This window comes from Macrobrachium rosenbergii, chromosome 13 (assembly GCF_040412425.1).
Source record: "Macrobrachium rosenbergii isolate ZJJX-2024 chromosome 13, ASM4041242v1, whole genome shotgun sequence".
Taxonomy (NCBI): domain Eukaryota; kingdom Metazoa; phylum Arthropoda; class Malacostraca; order Decapoda; family Palaemonidae; genus Macrobrachium; species Macrobrachium rosenbergii.
The window spans coordinates 46,596,929-46,620,928 of NC_089753.1; the positions used below are offsets into that span (position 1 = coordinate 46,596,929).

A 24,000-nucleotide genomic window follows, 5' to 3' on the forward strand; every position below is an offset into this window, starting at 1 on the left:
AATCCACAGTTGTGTATGAGTATAAATATATTTGTACCCATACATAACTGTGGATTTGTTTCTCCAATAATAATAATAATAATAATAATAATAATAATAATAATAATAATAATAATAATAATAATAATAATTATAATACAGCACTGATGCCTCCCATTCATTTTACATATTCTTGAACATCACTAAGAAAAATATACTGACCACTGTATCTTAATATTTTCCTATATTTCTTCCCCCAATTCCCTATGATCAACTTCAAAAGCATTTCCGACCCCCAAATCCCACGGTCATCAATGTACGTAGAACTGCTTACTTACGTACGTGGAATGTACCCCAAAGGTTTATTTAAATGAGCTCCATGAAAACTCCTCTTCCTAAGTTCAGGAATTTGGTTAAATTTTCGTGGTCCTTTTGGGTATGTCTTGGTACCCAATGAATAGTCCATGTTATAATTTTTATTTGGATCCAAAGTAAAATGGTTTTTATAGTGCCTACGGGGAGAGAGAGAGAGAGAGAGAGAGAGAGAGAGAGAGAGAGAGAGAGAGAGAGAGAGAGAGAGAGAGAGAGAGAGAGAGAGAGAGAAATTAATTATTTTCCTTTGGTTCTGAGTAAACTTGTCTTTATTGTACCTACACACACACACACACACACACACAGAGAGAGAGAGAGAGAGAGAGAGAGAGAGAGAGAGAGAGAAATGAATTATTTTCCTTTGGTTCTGAGTAAACTTGTCTTTATTGTACCTACACACACACACACACACACAGAGAGAGAGAGAGAGAGAGAGAGAGAGAGAGAGAGAGAGAGAGAGAGAGAGAGAGAGAGAGAAATCCTACGTCCCAAATTAGCTGGCAAAGTCGTACCAGATGCTAACTTGAGACCACGAAAAGCTAATCTACGACGATAAAAACGTTTCTTTCCAACTGTACGCATTTAATTTATCGACGAAGTAACATTCGGTCCCCCAACCGAAAATTCGACCCAAAGGTGAACGGCCTTACTCAATAACCCGCAGATGTGTGCCATGACGTAGTAGCATACGAACGCTTGCTTACGTCTGGAGAAGCTTACGCACATACAAACGCACATAGATACTATATATACATGTAAGGATCCACTATTTAAAACCAACACTTCTGTGATCATCTGATTCATTTCATCCACAACGCTAGAACGAAAATCATTTTTGAATATTGTTCCATTTTCTTATCTTCTTCGAATGCTGTTTTGACCATCACTCATGGTCAACATCAGAGCTATAGTTGGTTACAGTCAAAAGTCAAATAAAAGAAGAAACCAACAAAGAAAGAAATTTCACAGATCTCGACCCTTCTTCATGATGCTTCACTAGGAAGGAAGAGAGCTTGGCAAGGCGTGGCTGGATGTGATGCCTGTGGAGGAATTCTTTCCCGTCAGGTGATTTGTGTTGTGTTGTCGTTCATTCATTGCTCACCACCCACTTAATTCTTGATAGTTTGCAGTGGAATTTTTTTTTCTGCTGGAGAGGAGAGCATAGTCTGAAAAAACCTGGATAGTCAGTGCAGGCTGCTTCATCAACTACAAGCTGCCCATAGCTCTCCTCCTGGCGAACAATTTGTTTGTCTTTAAAATGGTCAGTGCAGGCTGCTTCAGTAGTGTTCAACGCTTCAGCAACTGCAAGCCGTCGACAGCTATCCTCTGGTGAAAAACTTGTTGGTTGTTTGTCTCTCGTAAGGTCAATCAGAGGCAGTTTCTTGTTATACACTACAACAAAAAATAGGCGATGTTCCATTGTTATGATGGGCTTGAAGTTGTGTTCTTAGGGTTGTCATCGAGTGACCAACACAGTTTATTTCAAGAAGCTGGTATATCTCTTCTGAACACTTAGATATGTAAACCAAACTGGTCCTTGATTTCTTAGAGCCCTTGGGGCTGTGCTGTTCCTAATCAATAGGGTTGTTGTCAGGTTAGGGTGGCTGTAGATTCTTAGTGATTCTCTCTTGCATAGTGTCTTTAGTTTTACCTAATTGGTGCCAATCTTCCTAAGATTTTTGCTTCCTGTTTGTGAGCTGTCCAGTTGTCAATTTTGTCATAAACTGTTAAAAGTTTTTCCCTTGCTCTCTTCACTGTTCTGGGTTTGTGTTTGGAACTTATCCAATTTCTTCCTATCATGTTCTCTGTCATATTGCTGAGGTATCTAATGGTTGTCAACAGCTGCCTCATATGCTTAGCTCTCTGTGTACAAATTTCCAAATACTGCTCTACAGGAAGGCCCTAACGATGGACTTTACTTATGAAAATTGGCGCTCTCCCCTTGCATTTAGGCAACTGACTACATTTGTGGTTTTTGTTTGCTGAATGTAATATATTTTGTTTTTCTTGCAGAGAAGCCATCAAAGATGCCACTTATATGGAGGACATCTGTATCACCATCAAAGAAACAGCAGATGCAAAAAAAAAAAAAAAAAAACTAGCAGATTCCCTTAAAACTAATTTAGTCCTAAACTTTACAACTGAGGCCAGCAAGGAGAAGACCCTTCCTTTCCTTCAACGTCCTCACTGAAAGGAAAGCTAAATATGCTACACTCACCTACAGAAATGCTACAGATGTGGGTCCCTGCCTCAATGAAATGGGAGAGTGCCCATATTATTATAACAGCTGTCATTGGTGCCTATGTCGGAAGGGCCTCCTTGCATTGCAGTACCTGGAAATCTGTCCACAAAACTGCAGTGTGTTAGGCAGATGTTGACAAACAATGGATGCTCCAGCAACATGACAGGGGACATGATCAGGAAAACAAAATAGATAAATTTCAAACACAACCCTAAAACAATGGGGAAAGCAAGGGAAAAACTTTAAGTTAATTACAAAATTAACTGTGGGGCAACATATAAATAGGAAGCAGATGCCCTCAGACGGAGCACCACCTAGTTGCCAGCTTATTCAAGTGTTTGAAGGCGATATGCAAGCCACTCTATTTAAGCTACGTGGGCACACAACAACAACCCTTCGGAAGCTACTTCAGGCCCATCACAATAATGGTGCCATCCACCAGCAATTTGTGTAGGTGTAATGACAATAAACTGCCTCTACATGACCTTATTAGAGACACAAATTGCTTACCAGGAGGATAGCTCTAGATGGCTTGTGGTCGCTGAAGCAGTGAGCACAGCACTGAAGCAGACTGCAGTGAATATCAAGGTGTCTTCAGGCTATGCTCTCCACTCCAGCAGAAAAAAAAATAACTGCAAATCATCATTACTCAACGAAGCTGACGAACCAGTCTTTTGAAGCTTTAGGAAGAAGGGTCCTGATCTCCGAAATTTCTTTCTTTGTTGATTTTTCATTTTATTTGTGTTTTTGCTTTAACTCTTGATTTTTACTGTACCCAAACTCTAAACTATATCTCGTAGCGTAATTCCAATATGGTTCTATTTTAATTTTGATGATGACCACGAGCAATAATTAAACCAGGAATCAGCAGAAGAGAATAAAATGGAACAACATAGCAATGACTTTCGTCAATTCCTCCAGAGTTTAAGCCTAGAGGATGAGAAGAGATTCAGGAGATTGCAAGGGAAGTGTTTTCTTAAAATAGTCGACGCCAGATGTGCATCAGCACTGAATAGGAACTGCTTACAGGAAAGACTGGGCCCTAAAGCACACACACGTACAAATAGACATACATACTCACACACACATATACAGTATATATATATATATATATATATATATATATATATATATATATATATATATATATATATATATATATATGAATGAGAGAGAGAGAGAGAGAGAGAGAGAGAGAGAGAGAGAGAGAGAGAGAGAGAGAGAGAGAGAGAGAGAGAGAGAGAGAGAGAGTCTTTAAGCAAACTCACACATACATGCCATGGTGTTAAGTTTAACTCCGAAAATCAACTCAAATGTAAATGTACTACCATACGAACGAACTGCAGTAGAGAGAGAGAGAGAGAGAGAGAGAGAGAGAGAGAGAGAGAGAGAGAGAGAGAGAGAGAGAGAGTCTCGTTTCCTGTACCACCAAGCTTTGGAATTCTCTCCTATCGTGTCCTTGTCGTTCTTGACTCATAACCTTCCTTTCTATTTCCTCCATCGGGACTGGGAAAGAAAACAGAACTAACCGGGTTGTTCCAATCTCTTTAGCTCCTCAAAAAAAAAGAAAGAAAGAAAGAAAAAACTGTAGCCTATATGGTCTCTGTACGTCTTACTAAAATACAAGACACCATTAAAATGCAGAACCAAGAATTACTGGTACAAGAACATACGCCGTGCGTATGTGCACAGGCGAAACGAGACCATTTTCACAACCCAAACTGTACGTGTTGTAAACTACGTTACTTTCAAGGAATGTTAAGTTTGGCATTGGCTGCTGCAGCGAATCTGGGCAGGTGCCAACCTCCGAACGTGCATAGGCTGTCGAGACAGTCACTGGGGCATCACTGGTGAGGTTCTAAAAAAAGACTGCTTTAAAAATTAAAATTATATATATAGCAGCAGTCTTCGCGGTAATTCGTTTGACTTACGTAAATTTTATTTCCGCGAACTTTTCTTCTTCTTCATTTGACTGGCACTACACACGTGTGTCAGCCGGGAGGACTGGATATTTCCGGTTTCATTTGGCAGTCATTCCTGTAAGCCTCTTCGGTGTCTTCCCAAGAGTTCGTTTAAGTTACCTAAGTCACGGGAGTTTAATAAGAATAGTTCATTTTCATTTTCCATCACCGCAAAACAATGAAACTTTATATTAATTAAGTTTAATACAAAACTGTTCAGCATTCTTATACGTTCTTATAAGTTATCTACGTAAAGGGAGCTTATAAATAGTTCATTTTCCATCGCTGCAAAACAATGAAACTTAAATAATAACCAGGCTTAATACAAAACTGCCAATAGTTCTTATAAGTTATCTACAAGTTATCAGCGTAAAGGGAGTTTAAGAATAGGGTTTTAATTTTCCATCATTGCAAAACAATTAAACTTAAACAATAAATAATTAGGCTTAATACAAAACTGCCCAGAGTTCTTATACGTTCTTTGAAGTTATCTATGCGAAAGGAGCTTAAGAATAGTTTCATTTTCCAACGTTGTAAAAATTGAGCCTAAAATAATAATCTGGCGTAATACAAAACTGCTCTGATTTTCCACCACTGCAAAACAATGAAACTTTAACGATAATTAAGTTTGATACAAAACCGCTTATTTCTTTCTACAACGAATCTTTCTCTCTATCCGCGAAGTATAATTGGATGTATGACTGACAGATATGACCGCTCAGATATACAAGACAATGACATCCCATTAATCACCAAGAGAGGAATTATCTTCCTCCACTCTGTATTTGTATCAATTATCTTATCAAAATCACAAATATGTTTTTGTTATTACTGAACAATTCTTTCTATTATTATTGAACAATTCTGGCTTGGTAGGTTACAGGAACATTTAAACAAGCATTTGCCTGATGTCTGACCTACAAAGAATTATTATTATTATTATTATATGGACATTATACTCTGGCTTGGTAGGTTTATGTACACACTTACACATACATATGTCTGATGTCTTACCTTTACATATTATTATTATTATTATTATTAACATACGGACATTCTACTCTGGCTTGGTAGGTTTAAGTACTCACTTACACATACATATGTCTGATGTCTTACCTTTACATATTATTATTATTATTATTATTATTATTATTATTATTATTATTATTATTATTAACATGTGGACATTCTACTCTGGCTTGGTAGGTTTAAGTACTCACTTACACATACATACTGTATGTCTGATGTCTTACCTTTACATATTATTTTATTTTTATTATTATTGTCCCACGTACATTTTATTACGTGGAAAGTAGCTTTGCAAATCCATGGTCTTTTTAGAGTAACTTACGAACGTCTGCTCATAGTGAGTTACAACAAAAACAACTTTCCTTCGCCTGACCTAAATGAAACGAGGTCGTAAGGTACACCTTGGGCAGGGGGTGGGGTGGGGTGGGGTGGGGTGGAGGAGAAACTGCTAATGGACCTTCGCTTTCTTTATTTCTTTCTTAATTTCTGTCGGAGACATCAACAAACATTTGTATTCAATTATGATACGTGGCTGTGTATTAAGTCAGTCTGTATTATGTTATAATTACTAAATATACTCTTTGATGGAACGAACAATTTTTCAAAGAATAGAAGGCCACTGCGTGAAAACTGGAGCAGAAAACCATTATGAGGAAAAGAACAGAATGCCGTATGAGAAAAAAAGAATAGAATGTCCGTATAAAAAAATAAGAATAGAATGTCCGTGTGCACAAGAATATAGTGCCCTTATAGTGCCTTGCGTGATAAGAGAAGAGGAAAGAAACAGAAGTAAAACTTAAATAAACTACCTCAATTTCATGTGGTGTACATAAATATGAAAAATGGCCCATAAATTAGTACATGTGCTAAAAATACCAAAGCCAATGATGATTTGATGACCTCCAAAACTAACCATATTGACATTTAACATATATCCGTATTTAAAGTAATAAATTACACCAATTATTTTCTGTCATAAAGATGCATGAAGCCTTAGCCAAATAAAACAGCACAAGGAAAAATTCACAACGTAACAGATCTCAATAAGAAATTCAATCCAACGAAATTATTTGACCAAATATCGCTACTGACCCTGTTTTGTATTTGGAGGCTACTGAATAAAAGCTGTTAAATCATTTACCACCTATTTGAAATTGGATTTTATGTTGCTAAAATTCCTATACTTACAGATTTTATGAATGGTCATTAAATACTAAGCTTTCCTTACCTGTAAGATGCTAAATCAGATCAATATTGTCAACAAAACTTGAGAAGATATCAGCCAATGTATTGTTGGACATAACTAAGAAACGAAAAAATGCTATAAAGAGGAGGAACAGAACCTCAACTTACCTTAACTGGGAGAAGGTAGAGCCTCTTGCGGTAAGTCTTGAGGCTGCAGATGAAGCAAGTGTAGTTGTAGGTGTCATAGAGTCGGGCATTGTGGTCCACTTGCGCCTTCTCGTACTGCTGCCACTGCAGGATCAGTGAGTGGAAGCAACACAGGCACACAAGAACGGAATTGGCATCTACACGTGCCTCTGGGTGGGCAGACTGGTGCTTCGCCAGGAAGGGGAAGAAAGGCTCTGTCCCCTGGGCCTTGCTTCTGAGCGCATAGGTCTGGCCGGGCTTCGAGTGGAAACTGCACACAAAGCAGTTGATGGCAATGTTGAGGGCATGCTGGGTAGTGATGACTGGTAAGGTTGGCAAGTTGGGATCCTGGGTAGCTGGAACTACTTCTAAAGTGTGGATGGGCTGGCCCAAGTAACCAGAAGATGCGGACGATGACTTCATCGGTACGATGTCGTTGACCTTCAGGGCGTTTGCGAAAGGCTGAGGCGATGCGCTGTCAGCTGTGTTTGCTCTGTCTGGAGACCCGGGGGTCAGCCTAGGTGAGTGAGATGTGGCAGGCATAAATCTGAGCGAAAATTGTCTCTGCTCTGTGGGTACATTCTCCTTTTCATATTCTTCCCACTGAGTGTTCAGGTGTTGGTAACATGGTCGACAAGCCAGAACTTTCCCATCCTCAATCACTGTATTTGAAGAGTTCCTGGGCAAAAATTTCAGGAACAGGAAATACATTCCATTTGAGGTCCCTTTGTCTGCTACCATAGAGAGCCAATGCATCATTTGCCGGTGATGAGTCTGGTGGCACAAGTAGCAAGCTACTTCTTCTACCAGGGACTCGGAGATTGGATGGGGCATTATTATCTGGGGATTATGCTGCAGAGGAGAAGCTACCATTGGACTGCTAGTAAGCTGTCTCCCAGAGGTGGTAATTGTTTCAGCCTTTACAGTCTTTCCCTCAGGTGAAGAACTTCTATTAGCATCCAGCGATTTGGCTTGCAGTCTTGCTTGTTCCTGGGGTATAGTTTTGAAACAGAGAGAGCATACCTGCACCATACCCTGCGGAGATATAGGAGATGCACCTTCTGGTGCTTCCAGGTCCTGAATAAGAGGATAATATGGTTCTTTTTCACAATTAGGTTTACAGTAGATGAGACACAATTTACTAGAAGAAAATTCACATCCACATTTATAACAAACAAAAGCAGTGGAGTCGTGCGAAGATGACGACAATGTTGCTGAAGAGTTTCTCTTACGAAGAGAATAATTTCTCTCGCTATGTGGAATCTTATGAGCTTCATATGTATCCCACTGATGCTGCAAATGACTGAAGCACTCCCTGCAAGCTTGTACTCGCCCTGATGCCTCCATAGGATGCGACTTACTGGGGCGGGAGTGATTCGTCAGGCTTGGAAAAAAAGGACAACCTCCTAATTGTTGCTTAGCATAAATGTCCACTAAGGTTCCCTTTTATGATGGTCACCACACACGTAACACACTTCAGTGGTGGCGTTTTTGTCTGGCATGCTCAAATCTAGCAAACCTTCTGTCTGAGGTGACGAGTCAATCTGTGAGCGTTTGGTGCCCCGTCCTCGTCCACGGTCTATTGTTAAATCTAAGGCCTCTTGTTGAGGAAGTGGTTGGGGCACTGTTAACAGTGGGAGAGTGGGTATTCCTGGTGGGGGTAAAGGCATTGTTGGAGGCTGTGCTTGCGGCGGTAAAATTCTCGCCCGTTTGGCTTCATGGATACCTCCTGATGTGACCGATGCCATGGGTACTGCAGGATGGACTCTACTACTACCAGTAATGCTGCTACTGCTACTACTTTGTGGAGGCCTTTTGGGGTCTGCTGGGACTGGTGGTGGGTCAGTAGTCAAGCCCAGAAGTTGAGAAACATATTCACTCTGGACACCCCCTTCCACCCCAGTGTAAGGTCCCTGGTCAACCCTCTTCAGCCAATAGAAACGTTTCACAGGCGGGACCTTCTCTCTCTCATAGGACTCCCACTGCTGTGTAAGATATGAAAAACACAAAAAGCAAGACAGGACGTGGCCATCTTGTGATGGGGGCTCTGCTCCATCAGGAGGTTCGTGAGTCTCTAGAAATGGGAAATATGGCCCTGATGCTTGTTGTCGGACAGCTAGCGGATACTCTGCACACCCTGGATGTCCACATACATAACAGGTTACTCGTCTTTTGGACTCTATGCCCTCTGGTCGTATACATACTGGTTTCATGGTTCTTGATTAATATTCTCTCGGTAGGACGATGACTGAACCCTTACATCTGGAAAAGATTGAGAAACGAGTATAAGTCACAACCGTACTAATAAGTGAACAAGAGTAATCTGTAGTTTGTAATCATGGAAGTACAATCAAAACTAAAACTCTTATGAAGGAGTGTTGTTCTTTAGTAATTAGTCAAATTATTGACAGCTCGTGAAATTCCTTACCCGTTATAGCAAAAAAAAAGTTTTACAATGTATTCTAAACGATAGGACTACTATGTACGAGGAAGCCACATTGCGTAATCTGATGTAGTAAAAAAAAAAAAAAAAAAAAAAAAAAAATATATATATATATATATATATATATATATATATATATATATATATATATATATATATATATATATATATATATATATATATAAACCATTCAAAATACATAAAAACAAGCTTTGGAAGGGGTGATAGTGGAACGTGTTTAACATAAACTCACACTAACCAAAATATAAACAATCTTATGATTTATAATAAACCGTAAAAAAAGGTGGACACAGTTCTGATGGAAAATGTCTAAAAACTTAACACTGTACTCAACTCCACGTCTCTTCACCAACACCACACACACACACACACACACACACATAAACACACATGCGAGAGAAAGAGAGAGAGATTAATGTTAAAGGATAAACAAACCAAACGACTTAACCTAGTATCATTTGCTAATTCCTAGGACCCCTTTCCTTCAAAGAACAAGACAAAGTATGAGGAGGCGTAAAGGAAACAGAACCGTATCATATTCACAATTTGCAGCTTGCCTTGCAACATAAACTTGTTCCTTCTATCGATAATCTGATCAACTGGATATCTAACAATAAAACATGGATATCTAACTATAAAACATAGATATCTAACTATAAAACAATGTCAAACTTCCTTAGCAATTTCTCCCTTCATGCGACCGCCATCATCTTTCCCCATCTCTCGAAAATAATTAAATAAAATAACCAAGTCATTCAAGGTCATCACAAAGGATACCTTACGCCTATTGCGTCAGGTGAAGACTTTCGTCACAACGAAGAAACTATTCCCTGTGCAGCAGCTAATGTCTTATGCACAGATAATCTGGTTTCTCAAGATCAAGTTACAAGCGGTTATACTGGGTCTTTCTCGAAGCGCCTGTATACACGTCTTTCAGATAGTTTTAGCTTATACTCTGGTTCACATGAACGTATAAACTATAATAGAAGGGGGGGGGGGAGAATGGTAGGGGAAGTATTGTCTGCGTTTGAGGGAAAAATGATAGGAAATTAATTTCCCTTGTTTACATTGTGATGACCCATATTTTGTCTTCGGTACAGTGACTCTGCTTAGTCTAGGTACTGAAGTGTTCATTTTCTCTTTTGGGCAACCGTCCAGCAGACACATTTTAAATTAATTAATTCATTTGTTTTTGGAGAAAGACAATTTAAATGTTTCACGATGCGTTTGGGTACAATGTCATGAGTTATTTATTTATTTTATTTTGATGAAAGACAATTAAAATGTTTCACAATGCATTTATGTACAATGTCACTAAGATTGCATCAGATGATTAGACAAAATAAAAGTTTGCACATTCAGTTTTCTTTTTATAGTTGAATTTTAATGAATGGAAATGTACACAAGGAATGTAAGTTCTTTTTAAGGTATGGAATGACATAATGGGATAGAGTGGTTGAAGGGATGAGGGGTTTCTAAAGTTCTGGAAAAATATAAAGTGAGACAGAAAGGAACGGGAAGGGACAGGAGGGGATGGAAAGGTAGAATCTGGAGGTATTAGTTATGGAAAGCGACCTCGGTTAGTAAACAAACCCAGCTTCTTCCTCAGAACCTACCCAACCTATGTTATTTCAGAATAAACTCGAGTAAACCCCGAGTTCTTTTGCAAATTACGTTTCAGTCTGCTTAGTTGACGAACTTTTGCTATTACGCAACACTGTAGAGTAGCAGCATGGCTCCGAACTGTACTGGTGTAAGTTCCCGTTGAACTTTGAAAATGTATCATGCAGTATGAAAATTTAGTTATGGTGTTTACCGTGAGAAAAACAACAACGTACTGTTAATTTACAATTTATAACTAAATTTAAGTTTTCTTTGATGTATTTTTGTTGTTATACATTACTGTACTGATTAGTACTACTGCAGTTCATTAAAATACAAAGAAACAGTACAATGACCCAATGAAGTACAGACCACTCGCAAGAAAATACTGTACAGAAAATAACTTTTTAAACAGCAAACTATTCTCAGCGTCTATTGATAAATAATAATAACTGAATATTTTTTTAAAGGCAATCAAATTAGAAATAACTTTCTTGACCCATATTAGAGAGAAAAAAAATTAAACTAAAGAGCAGGCCAAGGCATGTGGGCAGCTACGTGGGTATTACCCTTAACAGGAAGGGATACGAGGGGAGGGACAGAATGGGAGGGGATGGGAAAGGTTATGAAGTTGTTCTGATGGACATTTTTAGCTTTGGAAAGTGACCAGAGAAAGTTTTATTTTTCTTGAAAGGTCAAGGAAAGGGTATTTGTTATGACGCTACTACTTCCCTCGAAAGTTACCATAAACAAGTCCTGAAATACTTGGGTACGCGGCCAGGTGTTAATCAAACCAACACAGATATTAATGATGACAAATTTAAAGACCACATATTTATGGAATAACTGATTTTTTTATATAAACAATATGACTCGCATAAATTATCAGTGGCATTTGTCATATGATAAAAATCACTTGGGTAAACGTCATAGGATAAAAATCTCTTGGGTAAACGTCACAGAAAAAAATCACTTGAGTAGATGTCATAGGATAAAAATCAAGTTGGTAAACGTCATACGATAAAATCACTTGGGTAAACGTCATAGGATAAAAATAACTTGGGTAAACGTCACAGGATAAAAACCACTCGGGTAAACGTCATAGAAAAAAAATTATTAGGGTAAACGTCATAAGATAAAAATCACTTGGATAAACGTCACATGATACAAATCACTAGGGTAAATGCCACAGGATAAAAACCACTTGGTTAATCGTCATAGACTAAAAATCACTTGGGTAAACGTCAAAGGATAAAAATCACTTGGGTAAACGTCATTGGCTAAAGACCACTTGGGTAAACGAAACAGTGTTCAACACACCGACACAAATATTACTGATGACGAATTTAAAGGTAATGTATTTCTAGAATGACCGATTTTTGTAAACAAAACATGACTCACATAATTTATCATAGCATTTGTCATTTGATAAAAATCGACCACCAGTCTGAAGGTCATGTCAGACTATAAACAGCTACCATCAATGTAAAAAAATAAATAACAAACAAAAAATTAAAGGTTTTTCTGTGTCCCCAAAATGTTGAATTACCGCGTTTTCATCGTCACAGACTCGACCTCCCTCACCTGCCAAAATATAATCATTGGATTTTGTCATCATTTGCATACGACTTCCAACGACATGACTTCGGCAAAACAACGTGCGCATGAAGAAAATCGAAGAAAATTGTTTAAAGTCTCTATATTTACCAACACTGTACAGACTGGGGTGTGTGAATAAAAGCATATTTACAGAGGACCAAATGCATTACGTTTTTATGACGGGCAAATACAAGGTACAATGACTCGCCAACGTGGCAAGGTCTTGTCTATATACATACATGCATGCATACATACATACAAACATACACAAGAGTACATTCATACATATGACAATTTAGTTTGCTTGAAATGACCGGAAGATGTATCATCACGCGTATGTGTGTGCGTGTAAGTAAATATATATATATATATATATATATATATATATATATAGATATACAGCAGGGATAAATGAAAAAGGGTCAGGATTTATAGCTAGTGTTTCATCTTTTCCTCGTGGTACATCTGCACAGAAATTTATCTCGAACGAAACAAAAATAAAAATAAATAAATTGTTACGCAAAAGAAACTAACTGTATTTATTAATACATTAAAAACGAGAGGGATTCGAGTCAGAAGAGATGAAGAAAACTCGGTAACCCCACCAACACAGTTCCTCGGGGCTGTTAAGGAATGAAATATTCACTATGACGTCAACTGCACGGAAGAGCGGACGTGTCACCTACGTGGAATGCAAACTCAGCCGCCCACTTGCTTGCTTGGTTGCTTGCTTACAGATAACAGCCATAAACGTCTGCATGTATGTATGGATGTAGGTGTGAGTATAATACAGTTTATGTGTATCTATATATACACTGTATACATATATATATATATATATATACACACATACATACACAAATATGTATACATATATATATATATATGTATATGAGGTCCTGTTATTAATATATATATATCACATTACCACAAATGAAAAATAAGAGACGGGGTGTAAGTCCTGACCGGTTTCGACTTTATTTTCAAGCCATTGACGAAGGACTGATACAAAGAATTAAAGTCACAAATATATATACTACAGGAACAGTACTGACGAGAGCATACACAACCGTTAGGGACTACATATCCACCCACAGGCCGGTGTCAAGGCAGGATTGGCCTTCAAAACGGTCGTCGCCTATGGTCGGTAGTTTATCAGTATTGTCTCATGAGAGTGTATTGTGATTTTTAGCCAAATGAGTTTTGAAGGCCACTCCTACCTTGACACCGGCCTGTGGGTGCATATGTAGTCTCTAACGGTTGTGTATGTTCGTCAGTACTGTTCCTGTGGTATGTATATTTGTGACTTCTAATACTTTGTATCAGTCCTTCGTCAATGGCTTGAAAATAAAGTCGAAACCAGTCAGGACCTACACCCCGTCTCTTATTTTTCACCTGTGGTAATGTGTGATAAATGAATCACGTACAAATGTGATTACAATCTCACACACACACACACACACACACACACACACACACACACACATATATATATATATATATATATATATATATATATATATATATATATATATATATATATATTTTTCATATATGTTACCGAAGGGAATTTTTGTTGATAATAAGTCCACCGTCGTGGGGATTGAACCAGCGACGGACGAGAATCAGGACACAGTGACGCACTAACGAAATCGGCCACAAGAGATTTCGTTAGTGCGTCACTGTAGTCCTGATTCCTCGTCCGTCGCTGGTTCGATCCCACGGGACGGTGGACTTATTATCAACTTAAAAAAAAAAAAAATATATATATATATATATATATATATATATATATATATATAATTTAAACTGGAAGGTATCTCCGCTAGATACCATCCAGGGTATTTATTCCGCCAGTACTCGATGTCGGAAAACAGGGGAGAGGACAAGGGCTTTAAGTAGGGCAGAACAATAGAAAGAATTTGGGGAGAATAAAAGGCCAGGAATTTCCTGTCTGGATCTTCGCCGATACTACCACTTTCCTCTGCGGTGTATTTCAGTTATTAGTTTTGATCGATCTCTCATTTTATACGGTGGCGGAAGGCCTGAATTTATAACAGCCCCCGGTTAAGCAGATTAATTGTAATAATGCACAGAAGAATTATGAAAGTGAACAAGTTCATATATGAACTTTTTCACTATATATATACATACATATATATATATATATATATATATATATATATATATATATATATATATATATATATATATATATATGAATGTCTTTACTGTATTACCACAGTGTAATATGAATATAAGAAGGCCCATAAAACACTATTTGAACGTTGCAACCATATATTTCGAGCACTTCCTTCTGTGCCCCTGTTCACTGGTAAAATATGGACAGATGAAATGTTACAGGAATCTGCTTTGTATATATACTCCTGTTTCAAGTTCTTCATTGGATGGGTAGATATCATACTCGCCGGCCGGCCACTGAAGAATTAGAGGAATTTATTTCTAGTGTTAGAAATTCATTTCTCGGTATAATGTGGTTCGGATTCCACAATAAGCTGTGCGTCCCGTTGCTAGGTAACCAATTGGTTCTTAGCCACGTAAAATAAGTCTAATCCTTCGGGCCAGCCCTAGGAGAGCTGTTAATCAGCTCAGTGGTCTGGTTAAACTAAGGTATACTCAACTTTTTTTTTTGTAACATTTCATCTGTCCAGATTTTACCAGTGAACAGGCGCACAGAAAGAAGTGCTCGAAATGTATGGTTGCAACGTTCAAATAGTGTTTTATGGGCCTTCTTATATTATATATATATATATATATATATATATATATATATATATATATATATATATATATATATATAGTTTCAACATTAAATGGTTTTCCTCTATCAGGAGATGGCTCCCAAGAAAAGAAAGGTCAATGAACACTGTCACAATCACACTTGAACTGCTGATTCATGGGTGACCCCATATACAGAAAACTTCCAGTACACAAAAAGCTCACCAACATCGTGTCGAAACCCCTAAACACAGTGTGCCGCTCACCTGAAAATCCAGCATGCATTCTCTAGCTTCCTTACACCTATCACTCCATTCCATCTAACCATCCCTTACTGAATCTTATTCTTCTCCTAAATATTTCTAAATTATTTACTCTTCACCAACCCATTATCATCCATTCTTCCCACGTGACCAAGCCATCTAAAGTATATAAAAAGGGTTTGTTTTCATATACATTAGAGGGTTTTGTCACGTGGAAAGAATGGCTCCATGTCCTTAAAAGAAAAAGTATATAAAAAGGGTTCGTTTTCATATACATTAGAGGGTTTTGTCATGTGGAAAGAATGGCCCCATGTCCTTAAAAGAAAAACATGACAAGAGCCACCACTCCTGCCAAGGTCACTTCATTGTCCAACAGTTCCAAATTGCACCGGTCCACAGAAAGGCACGTATCACGAAAAGAAGTCTGTGTTGGTGGTAAACAAAAGCCATATAAATATATAAAGTTCCAATTCTCTTCCTATGATCCATCACGCTTTTCCGTGTCGGGGCGTTAATCAGTCTTGATTCCGACGCTGGAGCGAATCATACTCTTGGATAGTATTGTTTACAGTCTATCGTCAGTGACCTTGCTACAAGCTGCGGTATCTGAGTAATGTAATAAACTGTTAAAAATATAGATATAGGCTATTCGCGTTCAATACACGTGTTCTCTTTAAATATAAAAATTGTAGCCTGGATAAGTAAAGAGCTGAGAGCTAAAATAGGCTAAATGTTAAAAGCTCTGATATTCAAGAAATTTTAAATAGCTTCAAAATACTGATATATTCACAATCAATACACGTGTTCTCAACAAATCGTCTGAACGAGTAAAAAACTAAAATCTAAAGGGAAAAAAAAGCTGAAAGGTAAAAGGTCTGCTATTCAGGCAGTCTAAAATACTGTTCAAAATATAGATAAAAATTCACCTTCAATACACGTATTCTCGACAAAAACTATTTGTCTGGACGGATACAATAAAAAAATCAAGAATATCTGATAACCTCTGTCCTAGGTGTAATCCTGTTAGAGTCTAACAACAAACACATTTCTAACAGTACACGGCAAAAGCTATTCAGATCCCATAGGCATTCAGTTTACAGTTATTTCTTCGATATTTATTGGTTCAGTCAAGTTTACAGTGGCTGACACTCTTTCTCGCTACCTCTGACGTTTCAGTCATTTCTTGGTTTTCACAAACAAACCTCTATGCCATTGGCTACGCACAATTGCGTCTCTCCTTGTTTTATGACGAATGGAACGCGCTCTTGTGATTTATATGGGTACAAATACTGGATTCAGTAATCACTGAAAGTTGTCTCCTAAATGAAATTAGAGTAACCAGTGGAGGAGCTCACTATTCAGTGTTAAATTATCTTAAATATAATATAAGTAACCAGTGGGTGAACTCACTATTTGTGGTAGAAACGTCTTGAATAAAATTATAGTAACCAGTGGGTGAAGTCACTATTCAGTGGTAGAAATATCTTTACTAAAATTATAGTAACCAGTGGGTGAACTCACTATTTAGTAGTAGAATTATCTTGAATAAAAGTGGGTGAACTCACTATTCAGTGGTAGAAACGTCTTAAATAAAATCATAGTAACCAGTGGGTGAACTCACTATTTAGTGGTTGAAATATCTTAAATAACATTACGGTAACTATTGGGTGAACTCACTATTCCGAGGCAGCAATACCTTAAATAAAATTATAGTAATCAGTGGGTGAAATGTGTATTCGTTGGCCATTGGCTGAACACTTATTCCTGCATGTTGTATCCCATTAGTTTCAGTCCCTATCCAGTAGTAAGAACGGAGTCGAGCTGAGCACAATTCCCAAGGAAATTTCTGGTACGTAAATTAGCACAATGCTTAAGAAGGAAGACTCCTATGAAATGTCTAGGACAGCATATCATATAATATTAATTAATTATTACAATAAAAAAAATCATTCTTGAACATCAATAACCAAGGTCTTTTCTTTTTAAGCAGAAGCCAATTCAAAGTAATTCCGAGCACAAACCCATAGTAACTTTCAGTGCTTGAATCAGAACAACGCCTAAGAAAGAAAAGATAAACGAAGTATCTTTGATTCCAGTATATACAAACATTAAAAGGTAAAATTGTATCGTACAGGATAAACTACAATATCAGCCCAACGCCTGAGAAAGAAAAGATAAGCGAAGTATCTTTGATTCCAGTAAATACAAACATTAAAAAGTAAAATTGTATCGTACAGGATAAACTACAATATCAGCCCAACGCCTGAGAAAGAAAAGATAAACGAAGTATCATTGATTCCAGTATATACAAACATTAAAAGTAAAATTCTACCGTACAAGATACACAACGATAACATAAGCAGTGTGCTTTAACGCTTGCTGAATTAAACAACCAATTACAATCAACGTTGTGACGTCAAATTTAAGTTGCCTTGAGTGACAGGTGAAAACAATCAGGTTGCAAACAAACTCTCAAGTATTTATAAGTTCGGGACCGGCTTTGCTGGCCAAGAGAGCAACACAGATGAGTATTCTTCTAAGCTGCAACAGACATGTTCAGTTCAAGGCTAGAATTAAGAAAGCCTATTCTAAGTAGGAATGCCAAGTTCTTGGTTTCTCAAGACATCGAAAACTAATAAAAACCAAACAGGAACTGATCGATACCCCGTGAAGGACTTAATTTAAGGTCACGATCTGACCTGATTATTTTCGTGGAGTCGATTTTTTGGGGGGAACCACTTATTTGAAAACGTCCTTTAAAAACACCAGGTTGCGACACAAATGGTAATAAAAAATTTTGTTGTTCTTGTGCCTCAGTGGTGAGAGTCAAAGAAATGGAATACAACTACTACTACTACTACTACTACTACTACTACTAATAATAATAATAATAATAATAATAATAATAATAATAATAATAGCCACCTTTCTCCAACCTGCCACGAGCCCCAACAGAGGAGAGAAGCAGCTCCGTTTCCCAAAGTACTGTACGTAAAAGTGTCGACCTCAAAACATAGGCATCCTCCTAGTTAAATGAACATTGGCCAAACTCCCCGTTAAAAAAATAGAAGAAAAACGACCTTCTTTTTCTTCTTCGTCTTCCCCCCATCCATCCATCACCTTCCCCTTCCCCCCTCCCTCTCTACTCCTCCATTTGTTTCATAAACTTGATAAGGGTAGTCGCAACTAGCTCTCACTGCTTCCCACAGGTTTATTTACTTTCGTGGTCCCTCACTCTCTTAGGTTCTTCATCGTGATCTAGGTCACACGCGCATACGCACACACACACACACACAAACATACATACACGCCTCTCAAACCCCCTTCCCCCTCCCCAAAACCCTCATATTTTGCCAAAAGATACAAATCAATGTACAATCCAAAAATAGTGTATGTTTTTGTTTACTGCAAAATGCCCAACTTACCTAGTGTGGAAGCATCTTACCTGGGCATAAACCTAAGGGAACAAAGGCTGAAAAAATAATAAAATAAAAAAAGAGAAACTAAACAAAAGCAAGTGATGTTAAGGTTCTTCAAAGGGAAAACTTACTACAAAGAACATTGAGACAACAGAAATGAACGCATAAACCTTTCGATCGCCGAGAGTCAGTGTCTACAACCCTCGACCAATTCTTACGTAACCCAAATCGATTCAGGCACGTTAGAGGATGTTACGTGAGGGACAGCATACTTCGTATCATCATCCCAAGGGCTGTATGTTGGATGGACGTCAGCGGATGCTGTCAGACGGGTGTTAAGTGACTACATTTCAGACACGTGACACTTGCAATTGCAGAGGAGAGTAACAGCAAAGTACACTCCCAGATTAAAGATCTATGACACACTGCGGACAGGGAACATTTTGACTTTGCCTGCCATCTAAATGCAAAACGGATGACCACAGAGTTCTTGCACCAGTCAAGCAAGCTCGGGAGCAGCTACTGTAGACTTGAGGTCCACCACTGGCGACAAAAGATTGTGCTTCTCCACCAAGATACCCATTGACCCTCCACGCGTTCTCCTTCTACCAGTGGGGATTCTATCGACGGTTGTTGACTCAGTGATAGTGGCTGACCACTTATGTGCATTCCAAAACTTTTGATTGATTCAATGGCCTTCATTAATTCCTCAACTTATGGCAATGCCACGACGCGCACCGAAACTTATCCTTTAAACTTTGAAAGACTTCGAACTTGGCTTGTGTTACGACACTTTCATCTACAAAGCTAATCGAGTACCAATGACGTATACCCAGAAACTGCTGTCAACTTCAAAACATCTTTTGTTTGTTGCAATATCACATTACCCACTAAAACTTACCCTTTAAATTCTAAACGATTTCGTAGAACTTGACTTACGCTACGACTTGCATAATCTACAAAACTAATCAAGCACCAAAGACGCAGACCTCAGAACTCGAAACTGTCAAGTTTAATAAATCTCTCTATCTTTGGCTCTTCCCCCCTTTCATGGGCGACCTTGAGGGTATGTGCAATGTACTTGGCACGGGGTGAACCAGTGCTAGATGAGACAGGTGAACCCACATGGGCCAAAATGTGCCGACCGGCAGCGTATGGCCCCATTCCATTTTAAGTTAAGTATTACTATAAAGATATTGCTCAATAGCGAGACAATTAGAGAGAGAGAGAGAGAGAGAGAGAGAGAGAGAGAGAGAGAGAGAGAGAGAGAGAGAGAGAGAGATCTTGCTCAATCACACGACAGTTCTTCTCTCATACGAATTAAATCTAGCTTCAGATGAACACTGCGAGTGTGTCCTACAGAGAGAGAGAGAGAGAGAGAGAGAGAGAGAGAGAGAGAGAGAGAGAGAGAGAGAGAGAGAGAGAGAGCGATCTTGCTCAATCACACGACAGTTCTTCTCTCATACGAATTAAATCTAGCTTCAGATGAACACTGCGATTGTGTCCTAAGGAGAGAGAGAGAGAGAGAGAGAGAGAGAGAGAGAGAGAGAGAGAGAGAGAGAGAGAGAGAGAGAGAGATCTTGCTCAATCACACGACAGTTCTTCTCTCATACGAATTAAATCTAGCTTCAGATGAACACTGCGATTGTGTCCTAAGGAGAGAGAGAGAGAGAGAGAGAGAGAGATCTTGCTCAATCACACGACAGTTCTTCTCTCATACGAATTAAATCTCGCTTCAGATGAACACTGCGAGTGTGTCCTAAGGAGAGAGAGAGAGAGAGAGAGAGAGAGAGAGAGAGAGAGAGAGAGAGAGAGAGAGAGAGATCTTGCTCAATCACACGACAGTTCTTCTCTCATACGAATTAAATCTAGCTTCAGATGAACACTGCGATTGTGTCCTAAGGAGAGGAGAGAGAGAGAGAGAGAGAGAGAGAGAGAGAGAGAGAGAGAGAGAGAGAGAGAGAGAAATTGACTCTCGTATCGCGACCTTGAAACTACACTTATCTCGCGAGGAAAATGCATAAACTAATCATGATTGTTCAAAGTGCAATCAGGTACCCGATTTCTTCTAACCTACGAACACAGTACTTGAATTGGGAAAGCACTTGAGACTGATAAGAAAAACACGGGATAAATTCCAAAGTCCCAGAATCAAGTAAAAAAAAAGGTACATGCAATGATAACGTTCGACAAAATATCGTGATATACATATAAAATAATTTAGCTTTGAGTGTTAACCGGTGTTCGTACCTAAAAGGTTGCGCTGTCGCGTGAAAGAAATACGCAATATGACAATTGTCCAAAAAATAATACACGTCCAAAATAGGCATTAAAAATGTTCATTGTCAAAAGTGATAAACAGTTATTGACACTGGAAATAGACGAAATTAGTCAAGTTGATTAAAAGACGTTCATGGAATATTACCAATTACAACTTAACCTCCTACCATAAGTATGAATAAAAATAAAATCAGAAATCTTTCCTCTACTTTTGCAATCTGTCCATTTTCAATTCCGCTCTTAAGTAGATTTCTGATACAAGAGAAAAGCAATCCAATTATAGCTCCCTAACAGATAAGAGCAGCGAGAAGGCTTTTTATCTTATCCACTTGTGTCACTATCAGATTATGACGAGACCTCTGTGATACTACGGTCGCCAGACGCATGCGCAGGAGCAGCTGATAGCAGATGACTTTTTAACCAATATATACGAGTATATATATATATATATATATATATATATATATATATATATATATATATATATATATATATATAATTATATATATATATATATATATATATATATATATATATATATAATATATATATATATATATATATATATATATATATATATATATATATATATATATATATATATATATAGATAGATAGATAGATAGATAGATAGATAGATAAACATGATGATACATAGCTAAATAGCATATGTTTAAATGTGCACAGAAGGCCTAATGAATGGTTTATCACTGATACGTGACATTTACCTCTTGGAGGCATTATGTTTATAATTAGTGGAGAGAGAGAGAGAGAGAGAGAGAGAGAGAGAGAGAGAGAGAGAGAGAGAGAGAGAGAGAGAGAGAGAATTGCACTTTTTGCTATCAACGACGATGACGGAGGCACGATAAAATATAAAAAAACAAGGACCTCTGTTTACTGCGCAAAGCATTGACAGCGAACACGTGAACTTAATAAATACTAAACATTTGTATTACAGAGGTATTAGAGCCATGTCACGTGTCACTGGTTATAGCTACAACACTACTGTTGTGGTTGTTGTTATTGATAGCTTACATTGTTTTATGTGTGCTAATCTAGACAAAGCATAGTAATTTGGAAAACGCGAACAAAAGATTTAAGTAGCCACCTGAGACATAATTATTGTCAGACATCTGTCAGACACTGCCGCATCTGAGAGAGAGAGAGAGAGAGAGAGAGAGAGAGAGAGAGAGAGAGAGAGAGAGAGAGAGAGAGAGAGAACTGGAGTCATAAGCAACTTCAGATATCTTTTAATGACATAAAAAGGTTTCAATAAAAAAATATCCCTGAGAAAGAAAATACTTGAAGATGACAGGTGATTGAAAAACAGTTTTGGGAGAGAGAGAGAGAGAGAGAGAGAGAGAGAGAGAGAGAGAGAGAGAGAGAGAGAGAGAGAGAGAGAGACTCACATTACATGGCCTACCCTTTGAGTCCATAGGAACTTAAACAAAGAAAGTTTATCACACCGAAAGTCGGTCGGAGCGAGTATCAGTCTAAATACAGTAAACACAATCAGTAAGTCTACTGCTACAAAAAAAAAAAAAAGCATATCACGCTGATAAACAAGCACCCACCTAATCGTTTTAGATGAATGATATCTAGACGCTATCTATCAATTTCTGTTCTTTCACAACACGCACCCTGTCAAAACTTTAGACTGTTTTTGGGATTACCCAACGTCTTTCGTAATTCGCGAGAGCCTTTACGTATATATATATACACGAGCGCGCGCGCGCGCACACACACATACATACATATATATATATACCGTCTCTTATTTTTCACCTGTGGTAATGTGTGATAAATGATTCACGTACAAAAGTTATTATAATTATATATATACGTATGTATGTATATATATATATATATATATATATATATATATATATATATATATATATATATATATATATATATATATATATATATAATGTACATATATGTATAATATATATAATATGTAAAAACAGACCTGTTACCTTGATTGGTATCTCACTGTCATGTTCATCCTCTACTGACGAGAGAGAGAGAGAGAGAGAGAGAGAGAGAGAGAGAGAGAGAGAGAGAGAGAGAGAGAGAGAGAGAGAGAAATATACTAGTTACTACATTACGTAAATTCGGCAAAAAAAGAAATTCTTCAAGCCTAATCAAGGAGACTCATTTTACAGGAAACAATTATGATTTTCCCCCAGCACGAAGGTCTAACGGAATGGCTCCAGAGAAGTATGAACACAAAGGTCGCAGACACACGCATACTTTAGATTATTACTAATAATCTTGTAATAATTTTGTAATGTCTTTGTTTAATTGTCTGATAAGTATTGATATATTTCACCAATATGCTTCTAAAAAAAAAATTAATTAATACATAGATAATCACTGAACTGTTGGAAATTGTCACATTAACTGAATAATTGCGATTAATAGTTCTCAAAGTAATTATAGTAGGGGGTTGTATGGGGAAGGGGAGTGGGGCAGAAGACGGTAGGATGCAGGCCTCGCAACCTCACTCTTTGGCAATTTCAACATAAACACATACTGAAATTCTCAACTCAGGTTTTCACAGCAACTTCTAATGATTTTCCAAAGACCTTGCCAAGACCACGAGAGTTCCACAAACTCAGTCTAGTGTCGAGTTCCCCCACATCAATTACACTAGCAATTTCAGAAGTTCCACCTT

The 24,000-nt window shown here is 37.8% G+C and overlaps 1 protein-coding gene across 1 annotated transcript in view; it reads right to left on the reverse strand.

Annotated features, from left to right (window-relative positions):
* LOC136845271 (uncharacterized) overlaps window positions 1-24,000 on the reverse strand; it is an 89,530-nt gene that overhangs the window by 29,870 nt on the left and 35,660 nt on the right. The window contains 2 exon segments of the mRNA XM_067115419.1: window positions 6,937-8,402; window positions 8,405-9,216. Coding sequence (XP_066971520.1) covers window positions 6,937-8,402; window positions 8,405-9,167 — 2,229 coding nt within the window. The 5' untranslated portion in view covers window positions 9,168-9,216.